Source organism: Panulirus ornatus, chromosome 29 (genome assembly GCF_036320965.1).
Source record: "Panulirus ornatus isolate Po-2019 chromosome 29, ASM3632096v1, whole genome shotgun sequence".
NCBI classification, from domain to species: domain Eukaryota; kingdom Metazoa; phylum Arthropoda; class Malacostraca; order Decapoda; family Palinuridae; genus Panulirus; species Panulirus ornatus.
In genome coordinates, this window is record NC_092252.1 from 17832050 (window position 1) to 17852111 (window position 20062).

At 48.2% G+C, this 20062-nt stretch overlaps 1 protein-coding gene across 2 annotated transcripts in view; it reads left to right on the forward strand.

The window, feature by feature from the left end:
* The window catches only part of LOC139758170 (cationic amino acid transporter 3-like), an 86080-nt gene extending 67871 nt beyond the window's left edge, over positions 1-18209 (forward strand). Inside the window, exons 3-6 of one of the 2 annotated variants that reach the window (XM_071679352.1) lie at positions 13334-13474; positions 14363-14535; positions 15187-15324; positions 16680-18209. In XM_071679352.1, the coding sequence (XP_071535453.1) occupies positions 13334-13474; positions 14363-14535; positions 15187-15324; positions 16680-17819 (1592 nt within the window). In that variant the 3' untranslated portion in view covers positions 17820-18209. The remainder of the gene's footprint in view (positions 1-13333; positions 13475-14362; positions 14536-15186; positions 15325-16679) is intronic. The other variant, XM_071679353.1, reaches the window with a different exon arrangement.
* Positions 18210-20062: the final 1853 nt, after the last annotated feature.

Genomic DNA, 20062 nt, shown 5'->3' on the forward strand with positions numbered 1-20062 from the left:
ATGGGTGATGTACCCATACAGCCGCCCCACGTAGGGTGTGGTGACCCATGTACCATGGTGATGTACCCATACAGCCGCCCCACGTAGGGTGTGGTGACCCATGTACCATGGGTGATGTACCCATACAGCCGCCCCACGTAGGGTGTGGTGACCCATGTACCATGGTGATGTACCCATCCAGCCGCCCCACGTGGGGTGTGGTAACCCATGTAACATGGGTGATGTACCCATCCAGCCGCCCCACGTGGGGTGTGGTGACCCATGTACCATGGTGATGTACCCATCCAGCCGCCCCACGTGGGGTGTGGTAACCCATGTACCATGGTTGATGTACCCATACAGCCGCCCCACGTGGGGTGTGGTGACCCATGTACCATGGTTGATGTACCCATACAGCCGCCCCACGTGGGGTGTGGTAACCCATGTAACATGGGTGATGTACCCATCCAGCCGCCCCACGTGGGGTGTGGTAACCCATGTACCATGGTTGATGTACCCATACAGCCGCCCCACGTAGGGTGTGGTGACCCATGTACCATGGGTGATGTACCCATCCAGCCGCCCCACGTGGGGTGTGGTAACCCATGTAACATGGGTGATGTACCCATACAGCCGCCCCACGTGGGGTGTGGTGACCCATGTACCATGGGTGATGTACCCATACAGCCGCCCCACGTGGGGTGTGGTGACCCATGTACCATGGTTGATGTACCCATACAGCCGCCCCACGTGGGGTGTGGTAACCCATGTAACATGGGTGATGTACCCATACAGCCGCCCCACGTAGGGTGTGGTGACCCATGTACCATGGTGATGTACCCATCCAGCCGCCCCACGTGGGGTGTGGTGACCCATGTACCATGGTGATGTACCCATCCAGCCGCCCCACGTGGGGTGTGGTGACCCATGTACCATGGTGATGTACCCATCCAGCCGCCCCACGTGGGGTGTGGTAACCCATGTAACATGGGTGATGTACCCATACAGCCGCCCCACGTAGGGTGTGGTGACCCACGTACCATGGGTGATGTACCCATCCAGCCGCCCCACGTGGGGTGTGGTAACCCATGTAACATGGGTGATGTACCCATACAGCCGCCCCACGTGGGGTGTGGTGACCCATGTACCATGGTGATGTACCCATACAGCCGCCCCACGTGGGGTGTGGTAACCCACGTACCATGGGTGATGTACCCATACAGCCGCCCCACGTAGGGTGTGGTGACCCACGTACCATGGGTGATGTACCCATACAGCCGCCCCACGTGGGGTGTGGTAACCCATGTACCATGGGTGATGTACCCATACAGCCGCCCCACGTGGGGTGTGGTGACCCATGTACCATGGTTGATGTACCCATACAGCCGCCCCACGTGGGGTGTGGTAACCCATGTACCATGGGTGATGTACCCATACAGCCGCCCCACGTGGGGTGTGGTAACCCATGTAACATGGGTGATGTACCCATACAGCCGCCCCACGTAGGGTGTGGTGACCCACGTACCATGGGTGATGTACCCATACAGCCGCCCCACGTAGGGTGTGGTGACCCACGTACCATGGGTGATGTACCCATCCAGCCGCCCCACGTGGGGTGTGGTAACCCATGTAACATGGGTGATGTACCCATACAGCCGCCCCACGTGGGGTGTGGTAACCCATGTAACATGGGTGATGTACCCATACAGCCGCCCCACGTGGGGTGTGGTAACCCATGTAACATGGGTGATGTACCCATCCAGCCGCCCCACGTGGGGTGTGGTAACCCATGTACCATGGGTGATGTACCCATCCAGCCGCCCCACGTGGGGTGTGGTGACCCACGTACCATGGGTGATGTACCCATACAGCCGCCCCACGTAGGGTGTGGTGACCCATGTACCATGGTGATGTACCCATACAGCCGCCCCACGTGGGGTGTGGTGACCCATGTACCATGGGTGATGTACCCATACAGCCGCCCCACGTGGGGTGTGGTAACCCATGTACCATGGTTGATGTACCCATACAGCCGCCCCACGTGGGGTGTGGTGACCCATGTACCATGGTTGATGTACCCATACAGCCGCCCCACGTGGGGTGTGGTAACCCATGTACCATGGTGATGTACCCATACAGCCGCCCCACGTGGGGTGTGGTGACCCACGTACCATGGGTGATGTACCCATACAGCCGCCCCACGTGGGGTGTGGTAACCCATGTACCATGGTGATGTACCCATCCAGCCGCCCCACGTGGGGTGTGGTGACCCATGTACCATGGTTGATGTACCCATACAGCCGCCCCACGTGGGGTGTGGTAACCCATGTAACATGGGTGATGTACCCATCCAGCCGCCCCACGTGGGGTGTGGTAACCCATGTACCATGGTTGATGTACCCATACAGCCGCCCCACGTGGGGTGTGGTAACCCATGTACCATGGGTGATGTACCCATCCAGCCGCCCCACGTGGGGTGTGGTGACCCATGTACCATGGTTGATGTACCCATACAGCCGCCCCACGTGGGGTGTGGTGACCCATGTACCATGGTTGATGTACCCATACAGCCGCCCCACGTGGGGTGTGGTAACCCATGTAACATGGGTGATGTACCCATACAGCCGCCCCACGTGGGGTGTGGTAACCCATGTAACATGGGTGTTGGCTATCTTAACTACGGGTCGTTAAGGAGGCCCGAGGGTTTACTTTAAACGGTCGTTAGCGGTGGTTATTACCTTAACAACAGTTCTTTAGTGGTCGTCCGGAGGCTTTACTTTAACATGAGGTTTTTCGTGGGCGGTTATTCTAATAACAACGGAGACAAGAACAATAACACGGCGTTTGACTGGGTAGCTGGAGAGGTGATGAGCTGACACAAGTTGTGGTGCAGGGTTTAGGTATGAAGGTAACGTCTGGTGAGTTAAGGTGGGTAGGGATCTCGTGGTGCTGCTGTAGATGCAAGGGGGTGAGGCAGGCGTACCGCAGGGGTAGCAATGTGGATGCAGGGACCTCGTGGAGCTTTAGAAGAAAGGAGAAAGCTCTATCGAGGTTCGGAGAAAGTGGTCACCTGCCTCTTTGTTTTTTTCGTTTTGCTCCAAGAGACGTAGCTGTGGGTTCTGCAGCTCAAGCCGATTTCCAAGTCAGGCGATGGTGACGTCCCACGTGAGTCCTGCCGGAGGACAGGAGTCAGAGCACTTAGGGTGAAACACTACAGAACCTGTGAACCTGTGAATACGTCAGCGATAACAAACAGACGTTCTTGCTGCCAAGGCGCACCTCGGTGTCCAGGAACACCAAGTCCATCACGGAGGAGGATAATTAGACTTCCCACTGCAGAGATCAGAACTGTCTCAACTCTGGTACCTGGCCTAAGGCATTAATGGTCACAAAGGGTCGCAGTGTGTCATTGTTAATGGCATATCCATATGAATGTGGAGGACCAGATGTCAAACGATGATGGGGCTGATATCGTCACACTGTCAGAGTGCTATTAACTATTCCCCAACAGGCATAGCTAACACACACACAAACACACACACACACACACACACACACACACACACACACACACACACACACACACATATATATATATATATATATATATATATATATATATATATATATATATATATATATATATATATATATATATATATATATATATATATATGTATATCTATGGATGGGATTGTTAGGGAGGTGAATGCAAGAGTTTTGGAGAGAGGGGCAAGTATGCAGTCTGTTGTGGATGAGAGGGTTTGGGAAGTGAGTCAGTTGTCCGCTGATGATACATCGCTGGTGGCTGATTTGGGTGAGAAACTGCAGACTTGGTAGAGTGCGCGAAAGAAGAAAGCTGAGAGCAAATGTGAATAAGAGCAAGGTTATTCAGTAGGGTTGAGGGACAAGTCAATTGGGAGGTAAGTTTGAATGGAGAAAAACTGAAGGAAGTGAAGTGTTTTAGATACCTGGGAGTGGATTTAGCAGCACATGGAACCAAGGAAGCGAAGGTGAGTCACAAGGTGGGGGAGGGGGCGAAGGTTCTGGGAGGTTGAAGAATGTGTGGAAGGCTTGAACGTTATCTCGGAGAGCAAAAATGGGTATGTTTGAAGGAATAGTGGTTTCAACAATGTTATATGGTTGTGAGGCATGGGCTATAGATAGGGTTGTGTGGAGGAGGGTGGATGTGTTGGAAATGAGATGTTTGAGGAAAATATTCGGTGTGAGATGGTTTGATCGAGTAAGCAGTGAAAGGGTAAGAGAGATAAGTGGTAGCAAAAAGAGTGTGGTTGAGAAAGTAGAAGATGGTGTACTGAAATGCTTTGGTCTTATGGAGAAAATGAGTGGGGAAAGATGGACAAAGAGGATATATGTGTAAGAGGTGGAGGGAACGAGGAGAAGTGGGAGACCAAACTGGAGGTGGAAGGATAGAGTGAAAAAGATTCTGAGCGATCGAGGCCTGAACATACAGGAGGGTGAAAGGCGTGCAAGGAAGAGAGTGGATTGGAACGATGTGGTATACCGGGGTTGACGTGCTGTCAATGGATTGAACCAGGGAATGTGAAGCATCTGGGGTAAACCATGAAAAGTTCTGTGGGGCCTGGATGTGGAAAGGGAGCTGTGGTTTCGGTGCATTACCTCGCGCGCTTGCGGGGGGAGGGGGTGCCATTTCATGTGTGGTGAGGTTGCGACGGGAATGAATGAAGGCAGCATGTATGAATATGCACATGTGTGTATATGTATATGTCTGTGTATGTATATGTATGTATGCGTTGAAATGTATAGGTATGTATAATACACACATGACAATACATGACACTATGCATATATTAACACAAACGACAGAACCACCAACAGACAAACACTTGATTTATAAAAGACCTTAATAACGCCGTTGCCGACTTTTCCTCGGTGACCTCTGACCTCAAATGGCCAATACTGAAGCAATCGGGTCGTAATAAATCTGTCGGATATTTGGGTGGTGTCGGGAGGGATGGGTCCCAGAGTCGGGAGGGAGGAGTCCCAGAGTCGGGAGGGAGTCCCGGAGGAAGAGAGAGTGTTAGAAGCAATACCTGTCACAGAAAATGGATCTGTGGGATATATATATATATATATATATATATATATATATATATATATATATATATATATATATATATTTTTTTTTTCTTTTTTTTTTTTTGCTTTGTCGCTGTCTCCCGCGTTTGCGAGGTAGCGCAAGGAAACAGACGAAATAAATGGCCAACCCACCCCCATACACATGTATATACATACGTCCACACACGCAAATATACATATATATATATATATATATATATATATATATATATATATATATATATATATATATATATATATATATATATATATATATTCTTTCACGTTTTAAAGTGAGGGGAGAGAGTGAAAGGAGTGAGAGAGGCAGCGGAGGAAGAGGGGAGGAGGAGAGTACGTGAGAGATGTGTGCGACGTTCGTGTGAGATGTGTGCGACGTTCGTGTGGGATGTGTGCGACGTTCGTGTGGGATGTGTGCGATGTTCGTGTGGGATGTGTGCGACGTTCGTGTGAGATGTGTGCGACGTTCGTGTGGGATGTGCGACGTTCGTGTGGGATGTGTGCGACGTTCGTGTGGGATGTGTGCGACGTTCGTGTGGGAAGTGTGTGACGTTCGTGTGGGATGTGTGCGACGTTCGTGTGGGATTCGTTATTCCTGTAGGAGGCGCTGACATGGGAATATGAGCCAGGATGTTTGTGATGGTGATCATGACGTGGGATCAGGACCTACGAAAGTCATGAAGATAGTGACGAGGAAGACGTGGAGGGGGGGGGGTTAAGGTGGACCCGGAGCCCCACAATCCCTGACTGGTGGATACAGGACCCGGAGCCCCACACAACCTGGCGTCTGGTTACAGGACCCGGAGCCCCACAATCCCTGACTGGTGGATACAGGACCCGGAGCCCCACACAACCTGGCGTCTGGTTACAGGACCCGGAGCCCCACAATCCCTGACTGGTGGATACAGGACCCGGAGCCCCACAACCCCTGACTGGTGGATACAGGACCCGGAGCCCCACAACCCCTGACTGGTGGATACAGGACCCGGAGCCCCACAATCCCTTACTGGTGGATACAGGACCCGGAGCCCCACAATCCCTTACTGGTGGATACAGGACCCGGAGCCCCACAATCCCTTACTGGTGGATACAGGACCCGGAGCCCCACAATCCCTGACTGGTGGATACAGGACCCGGAGCCCCACACAACCTGGCGTCTGGTTACAGGACCCGGAGCCCCACACAAAAATTTTGGCGGGCTGGGGACAGGAGTCCTTTTTGTTCATTTTAAGCGTTTGTCCCCTCGGGGATGGGGCGGCGTAATATTCCCTGCCCCCCAGACCCCAAAGTTATGATTATTTGTCTTTTCCCGGAAAAAAAACTCCACCAACAAACAAAGGGGGCTCGTTTTTAAAATTTATCACCTGGTAAAAAAGTCACGAAAAAAAAAATGATCACCCCTTCAAAGGTTTAAATCTGGCGGGCAAAAGGGCGCCCCCCTTAAAACAGAGGTTCGCCCGACGAAGAGGGGGTTGGCCCCCGGGCCCGACCCCGGGGGATGTGGTTGGTGGTGGCCCCCCCCCCTGGGCCCCCCGGATGACGGGGGTGTAGGGTTGGGGGGGTGGTGGCCCAGGGGGGGTGCTGGATGCGGTGGATTTGGTGGGTGGTGGTGGCCCCGTGGGTGCTGGATTTAAAAGGGTGGGTGTGGTGGGGGGGGGGCCCAGTGGGGGCTTTGGAAAGACTGTGGTAGTGGTGGTGGGGGGGCCCCAATGGGTGCTGGATGACTGTGGTAGTGGTGGTTTGGGGGCCCAAAATGGGGTTTCTGGATGGGCGTGGTAGTTTTGGTTTGGGGGTGGTGGCCCCCGTGGGTGCTTTGGGTGAAAGGGGGGGAAAAGTGGTGGTTTGGGGGTGGCCCCGTGGGGGCTGGATTTACGGGGGTAGTAGTTGGGGGTTGGCCCCGGGGGGTGCTGGGTGACGGGTGGGTGTGGTGGTGGTGGTGGGCCCGGGGGGGTTTCTGGATGAAATGTGGTAGTGGGGGTGGGGTTGGGGGCCCAGAAGGGGTGGTGGGATTGGACCCGGGGGGGGGATGTGGGGGGTGGTGGTGGTGGTGGCCCCGGGGTGCTGGATGACTGTGGTAGGGGGGTGGTGGGAGCCCACTGAGGCATGATAAAAAAGTGGAAGGGAGTAGTTTTTTTCCTCCCGTGAGCGGGTGGGGCATCTGCGTTGTGGTTAACCCTTGGGTTTTTTTGAAAAGAATGTTAGATGGCAGTTTTATTGTTGTGTTGTTTTGTGTGTTGTTGTGTGTTGTGTGTGGGGTGTGTTTTGGGGTGTTCTAATTCTACTTTTACTACTACATACTACTTTCTTTCTACCTTATACTACTACTAATTCACTACTAAACCCCTAAGTATCAATTTTTTGATTTTTAAAAGATAATAGGGAATGATAATAATAATTTAAAAAACAATGATGTTTAATGACGATGAAAAAAATTTTAATGCAACTTTTGATAATCTATTGTCTATCAGAACAAAAACACCGTTGATACAGACCTGTATCAATACAATGGCCTGACCCAGTCACACAAGCCCACCTTTTTTTTAAATCTATGGGGAAGGTTTTATCTCCCCCGCTTCGTTTTATCTTTCCATTATTTTTTATATATCTATCCCTTTTTCTCTTTATAAAATCTACCCACCCCCTTTTTACTTTCTATCCACTCTCTTTATATATCTATCCATTCTCTTTACTTGTCTATCCACTCTCTTTAAAATATTATCCACTTTTTACTTTTTCCATTCTTTTTAAATTACTATCCTTCCTTTACGCCTATCCACTCCCCTTTTACTCTCTCTTTTTTCTCTCTCTCTCTCTTTTCTCTCTTTTTCTCTCTTTTCTTTTTTTCTCTTTAAATCACCCCACATCCCATCTTCCTCGTCTGGGGGCCCCAACCCGGCAAGGAAACAGCCCGGAAAAAGAAGGGCCCTTTTTAAAACCCAAACCCCAAAAACCCCCATCCCTATGCAAAACCCCGTCCCCCCACGCCCTTAAAACATCCCCATACATTTTCCCCGGGTTTTCCCATTTTTAAAAAATAACATAAAAAACAACATAAAACCAAATTTTTTTTTTCCCCCCCCACACATGTTGCTTTTTTAATTTTAAAATTTGGTTTAAAAAAAAAATTTTAAAAAGACAAAAATTTAATTCCCCCCCCGCACCGCCGGGGTCGCTTGGGCCAACGGCCCAATTTTTAAAATATTCCTTTTTTCCCATTAAAATCCCAAACACGGCCCCCTTTTTTCCAAATTTTTCCAGGGCCCCTTTAAAACTTTTATGGTTTACCCCAGCGCTTCACATGCCCTGGTTCAATCCATTGCAGCCAAGTTGACCCCTGTATACCACATCGTTCCAATTCACTCTATTCCTTGCATGCCTTTCATCCTCCTGCATGTGTAGGCCCCGATCGCTCAAACTCTTTTTCACTCCATCCCTCCACCTCCAATTTGGTCTCCCACTTCTCTTCGTTCCCTCCACCTCTGACACATATATCCGCTTTGTCGATCTTTCCTCACTCATTCTCTCCATGTGACCAAACCATTTCAACACATCCTCTTCTGCTCTCTCAACCACTCTTTTTACTACCACACATCTCTCTTATCCATTCATTACTTACTCGACCAAGCCACCTCACACCACATATTGTCCTCAAACATCTCATTTCCAACACATCCACCTTCCCCCGAACAACCCCATCTATAGCCAACGCCTCGCAACCATATAACATTGTTGGAACCACTGTTCCTTCAAACATACTCATTTTTGCTTTCCGAGATAATGTTCTTGCCTTCCACACATTTTTCAACACTCCCAGAACTTTCGCCCCCTCCCCCACCCTGTGCCTTACTTCCGCTTCCATAGTTCCATCCGCTGCCAAATCCACTCCCAGATATCTAAAACACTTCACTTCCTCCAGTTTTTCTTCATTCAAACTTACCTCCCAGTTGACTCGTTCCTCAACCCTACTGTACCTAATAACCTTGCTCTTATTCACATTTACTCTCAGCTTTCTTCTTTCACACACTTAACCAAACTCAGTCACCAACTTTTGCAGTTTCTCACCCGAATCAGCCACCAGCGCTGTATCATCAGCGAACAACAACTGACTCACTTCCAAGCCCTTTGATCCACAACAGACTGCATACTTGCCCCTCTCTCTAAAACTCTTGCATTCACCTCCATAACAACCCCATCCATAAACAAAGTTAACAACCATGGAGACATTATGCACCCCTGCCGCAAACCGATATTCACTGGGAACCAAATCACTTTCCTCTCTTCCTACTCGTACACATGCCTTACTGCTTCCAGCAACTTGCCTCCCACACCATATACTCTTAATACCTTCCACAGAGCATCTCAATCCACTCTATCATATGCCTTCTCCAGATCCATAAATGTTACATACAAATCCATTTGTTTTTCTAAGTATTTCTCGCATACATTCTTCAAAGCAAACACCTGATCCACACATCCTTTACCACCTCTGAAACCACACTGCTCTTCCCCAATCTGATGCTCTGCACATGTCTTGACCCTCTCAATCAATACCCTCCCATACAATTCCCCAGGAATACTCAACAAACTTATACCTCTGTAATTTGAACACTCACCTTATCCCCTTTGCCTTTGTATAATGGCACTATGCATGCATTCCACCATTCCTCAGGCACCTCACCATGAGCCATACATACAATGAATATCCTCACCAACCAGTCAACAACACATGTGTGCGAGGTAGCGCTAGGAAAAGACAAGAATGGCCACATTCGTTCACACTGTCTCTAGCTGTCATGTAATAATGCACCGAAACTACAGCTCCCTTTCCACATCCAGGCCCCACACAACTTTCCATGGTTTACCCCAGACGGTTCACATGCCCTGGTTCAATCCATTGACAGCACGCCGACCTCGGTATACCACATCGTTCCAATTCACTCTATTCCTTGCAAGCCTTTCACCATCCTGCATGTTCAGGCCCCGATCACTCAAAATCTTTTTCACTCCATCTTTCCACCTCCAATTTGGTCTTCCACTTCTCGTTCCCTCCACCTCTGACACACATATCCTCTTTGCCAATCTTTCCTCACTCATTCTCTCCATGTGACCAAACCATTTCAAAACACCCTCTTCTGCTCTCCCAACCACACTCTTTTTATTACCACACATCTCTCTTACCCTATTATTACTTACTCGGTCAAACCACCTCACACCACATATTGTCCTCAAACATCTCATTTCCCGCACATCCACCTTCCTGCACACAACTCTATCCATAGCCCACGCCACGCAACCTTGTAACATTGTTGGAACCACTATTCCTTCAAACATAGCCATTTTTGCTTTCGGAGATAATGTTCTCGACTTCCACACATTCTTCAAGGCTCCCAGAATTTTCGCCCCCTCCCCCACCCTATGATTCACTTCCGCTTCCATGGTTCCATCCGCTGCCAAATCCACTCCCAGATATCTAAAACACTTCACTTCCTTCAGTTTTTCTCCATTCAAACTCACCTCCCAATTGACTTGACCCTCAACCCTACTGTACCTAATAACCTTGCTCTTATTCACATATACTCTCAAGTTTCTTCTTTCACACACTTTACCAAACTCAGTCCCCAGCTTCTGCAGTTTCACACATGAATCAGCCACCAGCGCTGTATCATCAGCGAACAACAACTGACTCACTTCCCAAGCTCTCTCATCCACAACAGACTGCATACTTGCCCCTCTTTCCAAAACTCTAACAACCCCATCCATAAACATATATATATATATGTATGGGTATATATATATATATATATATATATATATATATATATATATATATATATATATATATATATATATATATATATATATATATATATATATGTATATATATATATATGTATATATATATATATATATATATATATATATATATATATATATATATATATATATATATATATATATATATATATATATATATATATATCCCCTGGGGATAGGGGAGAAAGAATACTTCCCACGTATTCCCTGCGTGTCGTAGAAGGCGACTAAAAGGGGAGGGAGCGGGTGGCTGGAAATCCTCCCCTCTCTTTTTTTTTCAATTTTCCAAAAGAAGGAACAGATAAGGGGGCCAGGTGAGGATATTCCCTCAAAGGCCCAGTCCTCTGTTCTTAACGCTACCTCGCTAATGCGGGAAATGGCGAATAGTACGAAAGAAAGAAAGATATATATATATATATATATATATATATATATATATATATATATATATATATATATATATATATATATATATATATATATAAATATATACATATATATATATATATATATATATATATATATATATATATATATATATATATATATATATATATATATATATATATATATATATATATATATATATATATATATAAAGCGACAGAAGTGGGGATTAACCTCACGAGCATGGCCTGTGTTGAATGTAACTACTGATGAACAATACACCTACTGTCAGTTACGATGAACAACATGAGTGTTATAAATTACTTCTGATGAACACATTGGATGATCAATAGCTATGTTAAGTGTTACCTGTGTTGAACAATGACTACGGTGAACGTGATCTCTGATGAACACTCTGCGTGCGCTGAACATTGTGGTGAACATCATCTAATGGTGTACAGATCATCTCTCCGTGTTGATACGTCACTCACACTGAACAGCATCTGTGTTGAACATCACACGTGTTGAACGTCACCTGCGTCAGACGTACACCTGTGTTGAGCATCACCTGTGTTGAACAATGTCTTTACTGAACATCATCTTTGCTGAACATCACCTGCAGTGGAGAACTGAAAATGCTGTAAGCATGACCCACTGTATCCCTCCACCACAGACTGGAACTGAGAATACTTTAACCACGACTACCTAATGTAATTGGTAAACATCATCAAGTACTCAATTACTGAAGTTTAGGTAATTAGCATAGAGGTGGAATCACCCTCCCCCCCCAAGGTAACAAAGAGACATAGATATGAGTAATTAAACTTAATCATGACCGCTCAGTTGATCCAACAAATTGATAAGAATATGATAACATACAAGACAGTTCTGTGGGCTGAAGGAAGCCACAGATAAGCGCGGAGGCAACTCAAGGGAACGCTTATCAAAGTAACATAAGGTTACAGAGATATGAGATGGCATGCAGTACACGACTGATGAAGAAAGGCTGGTGTGTAGCGAGCCAATGTTTATCTCCTGGCCCCTGCAAGCCATACCCTGCTAGCCAACCCAACAGAAGAATTTCTTAGAATCGGCAGTTCGGGTCACGATAAGAACATGACCTTCAGAAAGGTCATGTGTCAGAGAGGAACGTGTAAACTAGTATGGTCCTTTTTTGGGGGGGTCCTGTTTATATTCTTTCATTTCCTTCATGATATCCTGAAGTTTCCAATCCCTTGCTCTCTCTTGCTACACCCGAGGGGCTCTTCAAGCTTCCAGCGAACTGGGAATTGATCGCTACCAGCCTGTGGCCTCCTGCAACCGACGGCCGAGCATAGCAGAAGGAAAATGGGTCGACAGTTGTTCAGTATTACATGCGTATATTTCACTCCCACGTTTTCCATGAAGGAAAATGGCTCAGGTACACTTAATCGCGCATGATGTTTAAGGTTTTGAACTATCGAGTGATAATCATTCTTCAAACGTGTGTCAAACTAGTCATTAGAAAAGGCTTTGAATTTCAACGCCTGTTAGGTATAATTATAAACATTGTGGCTAAGAGATATAGAATGTGTTAATTAGCTATCAGTCACAAGAGAGTAATTTAAGTATAAGTAACTGATGTAGAGATAGAGACACTGTATTGATCAGACTGTAAACATTGTCATATTTTCTAACTGTTAAATGCAGGATTAAGGTAACTCCTGTTATTGTTTATATCATCATAATTATCATGTGTTGTGCTACAAGGGTGGGGCCTGTTTCTACCATAGTTTGTCAACACAACTGATACCATATGTTCCCACACACTACCTCACTATATGTCCCCACACGCTACCTCACTATGTATCCCCACACACTACCACACCATGTGTCCCCACACACTACCTCACCATGTGTCCCCACACACTACCACACCATGTGTCCCCACACACTACCTCACCATGTGTCCCCACACACTACCTCACCATGTGTCCCCACACACTACCTCACCATGTGTCCCCACACAACTAACATCATGTGTGGTGGCCGGCAGGAGCCGTGTGCGCGGAACTAGGGGTTCGAATCCCTCGTGGTGGTGGCATCTTCACTCATGTGTACGTCTGGCTGGGGGAGCTGCCGGCAGTCCTCGTCGCCTCAACACTGATGCTCGACCTCCTCCTTATGACGGCCATCGGTAGGTCATCCTCCACAACCTGGTAGCTGCAGCGTAGTACCTGGCAGGTGCTACAGCTGTGGGGCTCGGTAGGTACAGCTGTGAGACTCGGTAGGTACAGCTGCGGGCCCCGGTAGGTACAGCTGTGGGCCCCGGTAGGTACAGCTGTGGGACCTGGTCGGTACAGCTGTGGGACCTGGTCGGTACAGCTGTTGGACTCGGTAGGTACAGCTGTGGGACCTGGTCGGTACAGCTGTGGGACTCGTAGGTACAAGTGTGGGACCTGGTCGGTACAGCTTTGGGACTCGGTAGGTACAGCTGTATGACCTGAAACACAGTGGGAACCTGGCAGTACAGTTATAGGACCCGGTAAGTACGGCTGTAGGAACCTGGCAGGTACAGCTGGGAGGGGGTAAAGTGCAGCAATAGAACGTAACAGATGAGCTTGGAAGTTACAGTGACTGTAGGGCAAGGTACAGTGATGACTGGGTTAGGTACAGTGATGACTAGGTAAGGCACAGTGATTACTGGGTAGGGTACAGTGACTATTGGGTAAGGTAAAGTGATAACTGGGTAAGGTACAGTGACTGTAGGGTAAGGTACAGTGAAAGTAGGGTAAGGTACAGTGATTACTGGGTAGGGAACAGTGACTGTAGGGTAAGGTACAGTGATTACTGGGTAAGGTACGATGACTGCTGGGCAAGGTACAGTGATTACTGGGCAAGGTACAGTGACTGCTGGGTATGGTAAAGTGATTACTAAATTAAGTACAGTGATTGCTAGTTCTTCCACTCCCCCTTCCCTTGGTCTAAAGCATCTTGTCACCCAGCCTTCCCATACCTCTGTATACGTTCTTTACCCCATCTCCAGCATCCACCTCCAGCCCCTCACACTCTCCGTCTACGACAGCGGCCAGGAGCAGCAGTGAGTACCTGTCGGCGGCGACCAACCACTCAGTGAGCGCTGCGCTACACGCCCGTCTGCCACTCCTGCAGGAGTCCCGCTACCTGGCTCCCCACCCAGACCTGCTGGCCGCCGCCCTTGTTCTCCTCACCACCTTCATGGTCGTCGCTGGCACTAAGGTAAGGTCACCACGCTATCAACCTCTCCTCACTCATCCTCTCCAAATGTCCAAATCATTCCAGCACACCATCTTCAACTCTCATACAAACTCCTTCTTACCACACCTTTCCCTTACTCTGTCTTGTTCGATCAACCATCATCACATCACACAGTTTTCTCAGACTTTTAATTTCCAACACATTCACCCGATCCTTTATATGCTCATCTCAAGCCCACGCCTCGCCTTCACAACAATCACCGTCGGGACTACTATACCATCAAACATACGTAACTTTGTCCTTTAGAACAGCAACCTCTCTTTCCACAAATTCCTCATTGCACCTGTGAGTGAAAAGTCACCTTTGGTGAAGCCTCAGTGTGGGTGCAGTCACGCCAAAGAACTTCTAACTCCAATAGAGTCCGCATTTTCCTTCTTCTGGAAGTAGCGTAGCCTTGGAGCTGCAAGAGCCTCTGGAAAGAGATCCTGGGTATTACCAGGACATTTCTTAGAGAGAGGTCTTGAGGTAATCATGAATAGCAGTAAGTGAATGTGTTGTAGGCCAATGTGGCAGTGTATCAGTCACAACCTGTGGCGCCTGGTGATGGAATATTCACATCTAATATGTATTTCCTTGGATGCTGTTAACAGTCACTCCTCCTGCCGCTCACAGCTGGTGTGTCAGGTGGGCGCGGCGGGCGTGGGCGTCTCCCTCCTGGTGCTCACGGCCGCCAGTTGCACGGCCTTCCTCAGTGCTGATGTGAACCACTGGACGCGTCCACCTGGCTTCTTCCCCTTTGGTCTACATGGGGTGAGTTGCCTGCCGGGGCTGGCTGCCCACCTGTGTCTCAACCAACCTCACCATCTCGCCTCCTACCTTCCTGTTTTTTGGTCCGTCTCTCGTTTATTTAAGTTCAGCTTCTCCTTTATATCATTCACCCCAATCCTGAGTGACATGCCTTATCCTTGTCACCTGGACCATAAATTTCTTTGCTTGGTTTATCTGGGTGTTATCTGGCTTATCTCTTGTGCTATCCTATCCAACTGCAAGTAAAGTCTGCCTTGCTGTGTCAGCTGTGTGTTACACATTGTCTGGTCCGCCTTTAGTACATTTACGCCACCTACTGCATCTATACGTTAATTCTCTGTTACCTATGTTACCATAGTGCTTCTGTGTACAGATGTTTTACTTTACCTCTTTTACCTGTGTGTTTACCTATCCAATCAGTGTTACATGAGTGTTACCAGATCATATGTATAGCAACTAGTACTTACGTGTGTTACCTGCTTGTCGCGTCACCTGTGAGTTCCTTGGCCCACCTGTGTGTTATACTGCGCGCCTGTGTTACCTGGTCCCCCGTTATGTTACCCAGTCCACCTGTGAGTTACGTATCTAGACTCTGTGTTACCATACCACCTTTCGTGTTACCTGGCTCAGCTGTGTTTCGTGAGTTACGTGGCCAATGTTGTTTCAGATGAGTTCCCTGTAGCCTTTTGAAATAGATGATTGAATGAAAATAGATATGACTGAAATGGTAGAGTCGATATGATTGAAATTGCAGAGTAAGTGACTGAAATTGCAGAGTAAATATGACTGAAATGGCAGAGTAAGTGACTGAAATGGCAGAGTAAATAAGACTGAAATGGCAGAGTAAGTGACTGAAATAGCAGAGTAAATATGACTGAAATGGGAGAGAAAATGACTGAAATGGGAGAGAAAATGACTGAAATGGGAGAGTAAATATGACTGAGATGGCAAAGTAAGTGACTGAAATGGCAGAGTAAATATGACTGAAAGGGCAAAGTGACAGAAATGGCAAAGCAAATATGACTGAAATGGCAGAGTAAGTGACGGAAATGGCAGAGTAAATATGACTGAAATGGCAGAGTAAGTGACTGAAATGGCAGAGTAAATATGACTGAAATGGCAGAGTAAGTGACTGAAATGGCAGAGTAAATATGACTGAAATGGCAGAGTAAGTGACGATTGGCAGAGTGAATATGACTGAAATGGCAGATTAAGTGACTGAAATGGCAAAGTAAATTCGCCGTGTGACAGATGTTGTTACGTGAGATTGTTGGGCTCAGGTGCGATGTCCGTTGGTTGAATGATATAAAAATATTGCTTGATGACACTGGAAGTTAAGACATGTTACCTGCCCGCAGGTTGTGGCTGGGGCCGCTGTGTTGAGCGTGGCCGTTGGAGGCGCCCACCATGCCGGGCTACTGGCCGGGGAGTGCAGCCGCTACAGGAGTGTGGCCGCCCGTGTGGGTGTGGGTGTGGGCGTGGCGGCCCTGCTGGTGCTCTTCCCTGCCGCTATTGCCGCTACCTTGGCCTCTTCAAGTCTCACCTCGACAGCTCCCCTCACCCAACTGTTTCCTGGGGCGTCTCTGGTTGGTATGAGGGCCTTGGTGGGCGTGGGTGGGGTGCTGGGGCTGGTGGCGGCCATGGTGGGCGGGCTGGTGGGCGGGTCTCGCCTGGCCCACCGCCTGGCCTGTGATGGCCTGGCCCCAAGGTGTCTGGCCCAGGTGTCCCGCCACACAGCAACGCCCTGGGTCGCCGCGCTCCTCTGCGGCACCGCTGCGACCCTCACTGCCGCAGTCTGCTCCTCGTGGGTGCTGGTGCGGACGGCGGGTGCCGGGGGCGTGAGCGCGGGCGTGGCAGGGGCGGCAGCAGTGCTGGCCCGCAGGTACCGCCCACAGACCACCCACCACCCACTGGAGTCGGCCCCGTGCGACACGCCCCCGGCTCTCTCACGCAGCGCCAGCACACTGGCCGACATCACGCCTGCCTCCCTGGACGACACCGAGCCCTACCAGGTGGCTGTAGAGTGGACGGGCGGCAGGTGGGTGTCCGCCATCTTTGACCCACCCATGCCGCCCACCTGGGCGTCCTGGAGAACCTCCAGGTTCCTGATGGTGACCTTCACAGTGAACTGCCTGGCGGGAGTGGGCGTGGTGCGAGGCGCTAAGGAGCTGGACATAGGCATGTGGGCGTGGGCGGGTGTGGCGCTGTGTGTGTGTGGGTGTCTGGTGTGTGGGGTGGGGCTGTGGCTCCAGCCGCGCCACCCACCGCCCACAGCCACCCAGCAGGAGGCCGCTCCGCTCCTACCACTGCTGGCCATTCTGACAAATATCCTCCTTCTGCTTCACCTCCCGCCCACCGCCCTCACCGCCGCATGCGGCGTGTGGGCGACGGCTGCGGCAGTGTGGCTACTGCAGGGGCGGACGGCTAGCATGGAGGCCGTCCTCAGCCGCGCCCTCCTGACCCACAGTGGCCACCAGTCTCCTGCTGACCTGCTGTAGCCCCTCCCTCCTGACCCACAGTAGCCACCAGTCTCTCCTGCTGTAGGAGGAGAACCCTCCCTTCCCTCGGTCGTCTACAGTGGCCGGGGACCACCGCATGCTGACCCCTGACCACGGAATCCCCACCACTGGCCACCATGGCCACCACGTCTGTAGAGAGGACATATCGCCTTAACATATCCCGTGTACATAGAACCAATAAAACTTTTTTTGATAACTAGAGACGCTAGCTTACCTAGTAGTGTCATTTTATGAATACCTGTATGTAACTTGGTGGTAACTAGTGTTGTCTCAGATTTATACAGTTCACACCGCGGGGTTCGTCGGGTGCATCACTCGTCCTGTGTTCGATAAGAAAACTCTGTCAACATTTTCAACGTAATAAACGTATTGTATATAAAACTTGTATGATTTTTCCTATACCGGGGTGTCATAAGGAAGCCTGGAGGACTATAAAGGTTAACTTTTAATATATTCATCACGAAAAGCAATGGTCTTACTACTGTAGCTATGAAATTAGGTTATGAGAGGCGAGGAGATCCCGGGAATTTTGAACTACACACATCACAAGCTGTGTGAACTGGATATCACTTACAGACCAGGAGTCGAGTGTTTGAAGTGTCGAGTCACGTGCAAAAGTCCTTACACACTGGCGCTCGAGAATGTACTAAACCTGGACGAGATACGAGAACGCCATCTATAAAGCCGAATGAGCAAGGTGTTGAAGCAGCAAAGACGAGGCAACTGAACGTTAATGCTTCGTTCGTAGGACATTCTGGTTCACGCCCACGAAAATGAATCTCAGTTCGAGATTCGCTAATGCTCTTTCGCCTTGAACATTAGGTTGTCTTTTATTTTCGCTGCTATATTGGATCAAAATAAAATACAACGTGAAACGAAACCCAATCGACAAAAATGATGAATGAAATGGGACACACAGTTCTAGGAAGCCGTCCAAACAATTTTAATCTACTTAACGTAGAAAGAAGAAAGTCAAGAGGTGATTCAATACGCGCTCGAAAGTAGGAACGGCTTCGACAATCTTGATCTGAAAATTTCTTAAATCCTTAAATTTCAGTATCGAACCCCTGGACCCATACTTGGTAGGCGGGAGTGCTATGGCTCGGCTGTGATCATAGCCCGGCGGGAGTACTCCACGCAGGGGTCCCGGGTTCGATCCTGGCTGTTTTGAGGTTTGTATTGTACATGACAGCTAGAGACTGAGTGTGAACGAATGTGGCCTTTGTTGTCTTTTCCTAGCGCTACCTCACGCGCATGCGGGGGGAGGGGCGTTTCACTGCATGTGTGGCGGGGTGGCGACGGGAATGAATAAAGGCAGCAAGTATGAATTATGTACATGTGTATATATGTATATGTCTGTGTATGTATATATATGTTATATGTCTATGTATGTATATATATGTATACGTTGAAATGTATAGGTATGTATATGTGCGTGTGTGGACGTATGTGTATGTGGGTGGGTTGGGCCATTCTTTCGTCTGTTTCCTTGCGCTACCTCGCGACAAAGTTAAATAAATGATATATATATATATATATATATATATATATATATATATATATATATATATATATATATATATATATATATATATATATTATCCTTGGGGATGAGCGGGGGGCTGGAAATCCTCCCCCTTAGTTTTCTTTTTAATTTTCGAAAAGAAGGAACAGAGAAGGGGGCCAGGTGAGGATCTTCCCTCTACGCCCCAGTCCTCTGTTTTTAACGCTACCTCGCTAATGCGGGAAATGGCGAATAGTATGAACGAAATATATATATATATATATATATATATATATATATATATATATATATATATATATATATATATCTTCCCTGGGGATGGCGGAGAAAGAATACTTCCCACGTATTCCCTGCGTGTCATAGAAGGCGACTAAAAGGGGAGGGAGTGGGGGGCTGGAAATCCTCCCCTCTCGTTTTTCTTTTTTTTTATTTTCCAAAAGAAGGAACGGAGGAGGGGGCCAGGTGAGGATATTCCCTCAAAGGCCCAGTCCTCTGTTCTTAACGCTACCTCGCTAACGCGGAAAATGGCGAATAGTTTGAAAGAAAAGATATATATATCTATATATATACATATATATAAATATATATATATATATATATATATATATATATATATATATATATATATATATATATACTTCTTTATAGAGCGATAGATTAGTAACAGAACCTACTGGGGTGAGGGGCGTTCCATAAA